General features: G+C 43.7%; 1 protein-coding gene across 2 annotated transcripts in view; it reads right to left on the bottom strand.

The window, feature by feature from the left end:
- Positions 1–8,478: 8,478 nt before the first annotated feature.
- The window catches only part of EBF1 (EBF transcription factor 1), a 281,310-nt gene continuing 280,514 nt past the window's right edge, over positions 8,479–9,274 (bottom strand). For both annotated transcript variants that reach the window (XM_082489994.1, XM_082489995.1), the window contains exon 16: positions 8,479–8,878. In XM_082489994.1, coding sequence (XP_082346120.1) covers positions 8,847–8,878 — 32 coding nt within the window. In that variant the 3' untranslated portion in view covers positions 8,479–8,846. The remainder of the gene's footprint in view (positions 8,879–9,274) is intronic.

Raw genomic sequence — 9,274 nt, 5'->3', positions numbered from 1 at the left:
CCGGAGAGCCACAGCGCTGCTAAGTGATAAATTAATTATTTGGGGGGAGGGAGGGTGAGAGCCTCGCCGGCTGCTCTCCCACGAAGGCGGCCAGAAGCTTCAAATCTGTCTCCGATACCGGGCCATTTGTTTTGTCACTTCACAGGCTTTATTTATTTATTTATTTATCTTACAGCTCGCCTTGCGATTAAAACTGTTGAAACAGCTGCTAGCTGGTAGCAGCTTCCCGTGGGTTATTTCCTGACGTCAATCAGGCGGACGTGGGGCCGCAGCGGCGATGGGCGCTGCCCCGCACCGCTCCGCCGGGGCTGGGCGAGAGGCAGCGGCGTCCCCGGCTGTCCCGGGCTCTCCCCGGCCCCCCCGAGGGCCCGCGGGGACCGCTCGCCGCCGGCAATAAGTGTTGCGGTGGCCACACACCCCGTTGCACAGGGAGTCAATAAAGGGAATAACGGCAGCGAACCTGTGGAACTCGTTGCCAAAAGCGCTTACCGAAATCAAGAGATTATTGGGAAATGGAGTAAAATGGGGCTTTTATGTTTAAAAAAAAAAAAAAAAAGAAAAAAAAGCACCATCACCACCAGTTGGGGAGGCTGAGGACAATAAGATGGGCAAGGCGCTTGGTTCCAGGTGGTCAGTCCAGTGTGGAAAACACCCTGGGGCAAATGAGTGGGCTTTGACTGAGCCACTCGTAGGCTTTATGGACAGGAGCTGGATGCCCTCTGCCATCAGGGTGCTGAGCAGCAGGGTGAGGGTGCTGAGCAGCCACGCCAGGGAGGGCAGGTGGAGAGCAACACGGGCAGAGGGTCACTGGCATCTGGGATGGCAGAGGATGGAGAAGCATATGCAGTTGGGGAAATGTTGCTAGAAAGCCTCTCAGGCTGAGGAAAGCTTAAGGACTGGGTTTCTCATGTCCAACCTCAGGTGTGAGGGAGACCACGACCACAACCATTGCCACCCCTTTTGCTGTTGAAGAAAACAAACGTTGTGCAGGCTTTCTGCAATCGCATCAGGCACCTCAGGGCCGGGCGTGCTGGCCGTGACACAGCTGAGCAAGCTGACGAGATGAAGAGCTCGGCTTGCATTAAAACAAAACAAAACAAAACAAAGCAGAGAGAAAGAAAGAGAGAGAAAAAGAGACCAGGTCAACCCAGTCCCACAAAGGAGCCAGCAAATTGCCAAACCCCTCAGTTTGCCTAAGGTGGTGGAGGGAGGGTTTGGGAATCTGGCCTGGGTTGCCTGAACTCCACAGATTGCAAGCGCCACTGATCGTCTAAGGAGCAGTGATAAAATGAACAAAGCAGGTCCTTGCTGTTGGGTTGTATTATCCACTTTGGCATTTTCCAGCCGAATGCTTGCCTCGTCTTCCTTCCCAGCCCACTGCTGCTATTATTTTTACATCATGACTGTTGAGGAGTGTATCATTCATAACATACCTATCACAGAGATTCCTTTTTAAATGCTTAGGGAGATAGAGGGCTACAAACCCTGGGAAATCAGCTATGCCTAATATATTATGTAGAAGTTCTGTAATCATTATTGAACTAAAGTGCATTGAGTAAGTGGATAAAATCAGTCCCACTGTAGCACAAGTCTCCAGAGAGCACAGATAAAAATGCCTCGCACTTAAGTAGAAAAAGGTAACAAAATATTTCCAGTCCCAGCAACTGCATTTTCCCCTCTATATAAATAGGGAACCCTCAGGAGAAGGCAATGATGCAGCAGAGGTTGAAGGCAAAGCTAATGGTGGCGAGGTGGGGGGGCGAGGCAGAGCCTGGGGCAGGCTGCCGGTGAGCACTGTGAGCAATGCTCCGTGCAAGAGGCTGAAGGCAGAGCCCGTGGCGGCAGGGGCAGTGGGCAAGGAGGCGGTGGGGCAGTGGGCAGGACCTGTGCAAAGCTGGGGGGACGGGACGGGATGGGACACGGACAGTGCGGGTGCGGGAGGAAGCGGAGGTGAAAGCTGCTGTGCAACAACCTTCCAGATGAGCCTCTGTACATTGTGTGTGCTCCTCTTTCCTCTAAACACTGCAGAAAAGTGAACTTGTATGACAGGGGCTGGGGACATCCCAGAGCTTATTGTGGCTCTCACACAGTTTCCCACCTCGACACGCACACACTCACACGCCCACCCCCCACCCCCAGACACACACATCCACTCCTGCATTTTTGTGCCTCCGGAGCACAGCTCCTGAGCTGAGCTGTAGCCTTCCTACAGGGAGTCACTGAGGCATCCCTGCTGGCAATTTATCTTGAGGTTATTCTCACCCAGAGAACTTGTGCCCCGTCAGAGCACACCCGTACATAGCCACAGGCGTAGTCGGCCCTTGCTGCTCCCACATGCACGGTCAAGAGCTGCCAGACTGCAGTGAGTGACCACGACACGGCGAAGTCCTCTTGTACACCAGCTGCAAATCCACTGACACCCTTGTAAGGGCGTACAGTACAAGATACACTTTGACATGAATAAATGTGAGGAAATAAGGGATCCATATACTTTACGCTAGCAAAAAAAGGCAGTGAACAATTTCATCCTCCTCACACAAATAGGATTTGTCTAGACTATGACATGTATGACAGAGTTTATGTTTCAGGAAAGGGTTAGGTGATCATCTACATATTTTTATTTTGATGGAGATCTTCAAACATGCATCCACATTAGTGATGAAGATTGGGTCATTCGTTGAAAATAAGGAGAAAAATGTGTGTAAGAGCATTGTATTTGCTGCTCCTGTTGTAGGCCTACACAAAAAAAGCCACCTAGAATTGCAGTCCCTGCTGTTAGGCTGTGACCTGGGTAGTCATCGGCATTCATGTCCTGGAATGACTATATTGAAGTTTTCTAAGATGTGTGCTCTTTCACATGACCTGCCAATCAGGTTGGAGCAGTGCCATAAGCTGTGGTCTAGTTGTATCCTCAAGGGCACCAAGGAGAGGAAGAGAAAACAGGGTTGTGGAGTTGGAACTATTACTTATTTATCTAAAGTATTGACCTGACCTCCCCGACTGAAATATCAGCATTAGATGCTGGGGAAAAGGGATGCCAGAGCCAGCTCCTTCTGGGAAACAGAGGAAACAGCCATGTCAAATGGGGCCCAAATCAGGTGAGATCGGGGGGGGGGGGGGGGGGGGGGGGGGGCAGGGAGGTGGCAGTGACATGAAGGAGTACAGCTGGTGGGTGGGCAAGGAGGCAGCAACCCGACTGACCAAGTATCTTCCTGAAGCTCTACGTCAGGCTGCTTCATGGCATCTCTGAGATGTGGCCGCATTGTATGGAGTGGACATTGAGTGTTCACTGGTAGGTTTTGCACATTTTTATCAGTACCATGGTAATGAAGTGTGTCTGTGAAGGGTCAAAGAAAGCAGCGCGTACAAAGTGACGCTTCTGCAACGGTGCTGTGGATGCAGCTAAGCAAGTAAACGGTCACAGCTCTGAGATGATGAGGTGGATGGTTCTCTTGGAATCCCTATCTGCCTGGCTGAGACACGAACCCAGGCCCAAGCGAGGACAGTACAGAGTGAAATGGAATTGGAAAAAACAGCCACTGGGCTTCTCTGTGAAAAGGAGGGCAACTCTCTTAAATATGACACCAGAAGAGCTTGGCTTGTGCTTAGCAGAGCAAAGTGAAGCAAAGCCTGGAGTAGCCGCAGCAGCATTTGTTTGCCATATATTTAACAGGAGAGCTAACGCAGGTGAGAACATATTCAAAAGCACGATGCTGTTGCAGGACAAAACTCTGTAATGTTTTCTATACAATAGAGAAATGGACTTCAGTGACAACCTCCCAAAAAGGGTAATGAGGGCAAATAAGCTAAGATGAAAGAGCCCGGGCAATGTGGCATTTGCTAAAGCTCTTCAAAAAACTTCTGTTCCATGAAACTGGAGGAGTCTGGAGCTGAGCTGGGGGCCAGGGACCCTGTGGGAGGTCTCCAACCCATCTTTAGTATGGCAACACAAGAGGACTGGAGATCAAGAAGCAGCAAAGAGAAAGGAGCTGAGGAAATCAAGCAAATGACATGAAACGCGTCTTCAGCTAACCCATGAAATGGCAGAAGATAAATGCTTAGAGAGTTACGTGAATGATTCCATGAAGCAGCTGTGGCAAGAGGCTGTAGAGACAGGCTTTAAAGGGAGTAAGCAGACACGCAAGGCCAGGAAACTAACAGTGAAGGCAGCTCAATTTGCTGAGGTTTCTTTAAATTAAATCAAAAATTAGAAGCATGCCCATACAAAAATACAGCCCATTCCACTGCCAGATGCAAACTGTACCATCAAAATCACTACTACAGTCGCTGAAAAATTAAAGAAGTCACCAGTTTAGAGGGCAGCAATGTCATGTCGTTATACACCTCACCCTAAGCCCCCGTGCCTACGTGTTCTCTGTGTGATGACAGAAGACACTCCTCTCCCTTTTACCATATGGGGATACCTCTGTCACGAATGTGCACCCTGCAACTGGTCCTCGCACGGTTTGGGCTTTGGAGGGCATCAAAGAAGCAGTTCATCATCTATTACAGGACTGTCACCCGGGTGATCTCAGTTTGGAGCGTCAGATGAACATCACCGGGGCTGGCTAGCAGGCTCTTCTTCCTCTGTCTGGACTAGAAGCCTGATGGTTCATGCTGTCTTACCTCCCCCCCCTCTCTTTTATTTTTAATGTGGCTGACATTAAGTTTCAGACAAAAAGATTCTCCTTAGAGCCAAAAGGCCGAAGCAGAGTTCTGGTTCTGCCGCACCTAGAACAGGTTGCCTAATATCCCAATATTACATCCTGAATTTAATCTTTAAGACTGCTTTTCAGTTACATGTGACCCAACATCTTTCCAGTGAGCTGAGCACTCACAGAGCCATCGGCTGCAGTGAGAGCTGCCGATATTCCCACCATCTGAAAGAGAACAGGAGAATTATCTCAGACAGAAGAAACAGATCTCTTGTGCTGACAGAGTAAACACGTTTGGGGTCTGACTTTGCCAACAGCTCTCTTTTCTCTAACAACTACCGGAGTGGATCTGTTAACATTTAAGAGATATCCAACACTCTACATTGCAAGAAGCCACTTCCAGTTGCTTGCGGTTTTCAGCAAATTTAATTTTTTTAAGTAATTTTCAATTTAATTTAAACTGCAACCCCAACGTCCCTATTCCTACCTTGGAAATAGCTGGAGCCTTGCATTAGGTGTGGTGTTTAAAGGTTTTTGATTGTCCCCATACAGGTCTTCTGTATGACAGCCACTCTTCAGGCCATTATGTCAACCTTCCACACGCCAGATGTAAAGCTCCTTATGGTCCTCTCCTACCACAGGAGTACAGAATGAAATGAAACACCTAGAACTGGTTTAGCAGCTGACAAATTTGCTATTTAGGAAGGGCAGCAGAATAGAAACACTTTATAGGAGCCTCCTTCATGGCCGAGTCAAGGAGCTAGTTACAGCTCAACATATATGAAGCAGTTCTTGGAGCTGGCCTTGAGCAGGTCACTCAAGACCTGGTCCTGAAGTGTTGCCATTGACTTTGAAATCCACTGGGGACAGAGGAAGAGAAGTTTCAGTGCACCAGCATTCACCACGTTTCACTGTAATTCCATGAATTTCTGCTTTCAGGAAGACAATTCAGTAGCCTCTGGCTTCTATATTTTGGGTTTTCTCTTCTACTAGCGAGCAGAAGCAGAAAAATAAACACGCAACGAGGAGCTGTATTCACAGACAGGAAGTAACTTTAATTAAATATTGTGAAAGTTGAAAAGTTTTTACAGCTTGAATTTCTGCAAAAAAATTATAACAATCTCTACAGTAGTTAGTTTCTCTAACAATAGAACTGTACAGTGTGTGTGTCTATTCAAAAAGATTTAGATAAGAAGGTGAAAGGTTAGTAGTTTCAGAGATGACTTCATTTTAGCTGCATCCTAGTACAACTGTGAGGAAATAGGCATACTTTATGCAATCCAGTCATTGTGAAGCTTCACCTTGTTAAAATTGAAATCTGAATGTTTCCACTTAAAGCCATATTCTGTAAACAGCTGCATCTTTTACTTTGTAAAAGATAAGGGTGGTGCAGGGGAGATTTTTTTACAAATTCCCATTCATCAGATCACTATAAATAGCTGCAACAAAACAAAATTATGCACATTGTCAAAGGATCTTTGGACACTGGCGTAGAAGACTACACACAACAAGGGCTAACACTGGTGTCAAAATCGCTATGACTTTGAGTGGAGCTCTACAAGAGTAATTGATGGTGTTACTGGACAAAATATGGCTTTAAATTTGATTACATTGTCGTGCTGTTGCTTACTATGTGAATTAGAATAATCACTTGGAATACAGAGAAGCAATAAACTGATGTCTCTCACATTTTCCAGTTTTCTCTTCTTTTATTTTCTCACCACGAAAAAAAAAAAAAAGGTCCTGTTTTCTTCCCTTCCCCCCCCAAAGATCACACTGTGACGTTCTAGTGAAAACCATTGCAAAATTCGTACAGGAAGCATGCACAGTTGCAGCATCGTTGTAAATGATTTCTTGCTCGACTAGAAAAAAGTTATATTGTTTTAAGGTAACAAAACAGTTCTTTTGTGCTTTTCAATTCCTTTTTTTTTTTCTTAGAATGTTAGTGATGATTGACAGTTCTGGTGCACAGTACAATGTACAAGTGAAATGAATATGATTTGCATTGTTAAGGCATCCAATCTGCTGGTTTATATTTATGTGAAAGACAGAGAAATATACAAGCAGACTTAAGAAAGAAAGTATTTTCATTGAGTTCTATGAAGTTTCTCCCCATATTTAATGCACAAAAATGCGTCACTCGAAAGAGGAGAAATCCCATGCATATTAATAGATTAAAACAGCATTAGTTTTTGTTAAGCCTCAAAAGCAAAGGATACATTTTTTTAAAATCTACATAACTAAATGCTACAAGAATAATATGCTACTTTTTGCCATATATTGGAAAAAACTTCTTAACTTACAAATAATACAAAAATAGACAATGGCTTTTGGGTGGAAATTAAAAAAAATGGAAGCATGGTTTTAAACAATACTAAAAAAAAATCCTATAAATGAAATGTTTTAAAATCACATTTAAACAGCTAATACAACGGTGAATGACCAAACAAATCAGCACTTTTCACATAGCAAACATACACAATAAAATAAACTTGGTAGGGGAAAAAAAGCAATGTACAAATTCCAAAGATAAATACATTATTTATATGGATATTTTACAAAATCCCCTTAAAACCAAACAAACAAAAAACAGAAACAAAAAGCTTTTTTTTTTAATTAATTTTGCAAGTATGTGCAAGCTAAAGGTAGTGAGCTCTTTTTGCAAAATATGCAGTAAAATTCTTTTTTTGTGATATTGAAAAACTGTCTTAAGACATTAAAATGTATAAATAGAACAACAACTTTGGCAAAAAATCACAAAAAATCTACAGTATTTATAACTACATACAAAACACAACAGCAAAGAAAAAATATCAGGTAATGCATCTTCAGAGCTTTGCTGCTTCTTTGACTAATAGTTTTTAAGAACACTTCCCAGATAATGATAGCAAAATTTTTGTAAAACAGAAGCTATGGTTTTGGTTTGAAACCTTCCTAACAGCCCCTCCCCCCGCCCCCCAAACGCATGTTTCCATTTCCTATTCAAAAGCAGTTACCTGTTGCTTCATATATTATGATACAAACGGAGAGGGTCGACTGATACAGGAGCAATCCCAGCGGGAGGCTGATGGAGGCGTGTGCTTTTAGATTTCGTGAGGATGCAGAACCGCAGGCGAGTCTGGTCTCGCTCTGCCCCATAAAAAGAAATCGGTCAAGGGGAGAGGGGCGACGTTGAAAACACCCCACGCGTGAGGGCCATGTTCTGGGTTGTGAGAGGGCTATGCAAAATCCAAATGGCATTTTACGCGCAGCCCAGGTGACACTAAACTTCAAGAAAGCCACTCTTTTGGAAGGACTCTGATATATAAGCTAAAGAGAGAGCCACGCTCACCTAGTTCTGCAGTTTTAGCATTATATGGAGAGGCACTGGATTTTCAGTTCAAAGAGGAAATGTTTCCTATGTGCATCCTGACCTTCCCCTTCACCAACTTTTCCTGTTGCATTATTTACACAATTATTTAGCCTGATCTTAAAGACAGAAGTTACTAATCCCACCCCCCATCCTGCCCTCGTCATCCAAAAATACCAGCTTTGTAGGGAGTGATATCTATTTAATTAGATCATTAAAAATGCATCATATTAGCAAGTCACCACTGGATAAGCAACCCGTATGAGCCGACCCTTAATTAAATGGCCATAATTCTTCTACGAAAAACTAACTGGCACTTCTATTCTGTCCCATACAGACTTGTATGTAAATGACACCACTTCATTTTTCTTTACACAGCTTAAAAAAAAATAAAATCATAAATTAAAAATGTGGAGTTCCATCTCTAGTGTCCCTTGTGTAACTGTACGATTTATAAAAGACAAATGGTGTTGAGTCAAATCTAGCCTTAAAAAAAAAACACAAAACAACCCAGAAGGAACTAAAAGCAAGCCCCCACCCCTGAAAAAAAAAAAAAAAAAAAAAGTGGATTTTTTATCAACATACAATAAATATATCTCCCAGGTATTTGGGATGGACAACTGGAATCAACACCTTGCAATTGTAGATTGTTAATTTCAGTATTTGCAAGGATGGTGATTTTTGTTTTGTTTAAAAATCCGCAGTTATTGTAAGATTCTTCTTTATTTCTTTTTTATTTTTAAAAAGGCCTGAGTAAAAAGTTCCACTCTGGGACTTGTATCAGATTCTCTCTGAAGCAGAATTCAACCTCTTCATTAATAAAATTCTTCAAGGCAATTCTTTCACATGGGGGGAACAATCATGCCAGATATAGCTGTCAGAAGGAAAGGGGGGGGGAGAGACAGAGGGGAGGGAAAAAGTTACTTTTGCGCATTATCAAGCAACTTTTAAAATCCTCAGAGCTTTTAAACATTTACTAGCAATGTACTCAGCTGTACTGTGAATTACATTTATATATATCATCATCCAGCAGAGACAATTATGTACACAGTAATCACTGGAAGCGTCAGTCTGATTGGAAAGTGGTTTAAATTGCAAGTGATTCTGCTGAAATTAGGGACTTTCTTGCAGGAAAAGTGCACTTCCCCTGATATCAGAATCAGACCCCCAACTTAATTTTCTGGTTTTAGTTTCAAAGTCTGAAAACGCTCAGGAGGCTTCAACCTGACCCAGCTGTTGCCACACATTCTATCACTCTTTTAAAAGCAAA

This window comes from Vanellus vanellus (genome assembly GCF_965231255.1).
Source record: "Vanellus vanellus genome assembly, chromosome: 13".
Lineage (NCBI taxonomy): Eukaryota > Metazoa > Chordata > Aves > Charadriiformes > Charadriidae > Vanellus > Vanellus vanellus.
This window is presented reverse-complemented; position numbering and strand designations above follow the sequence as displayed.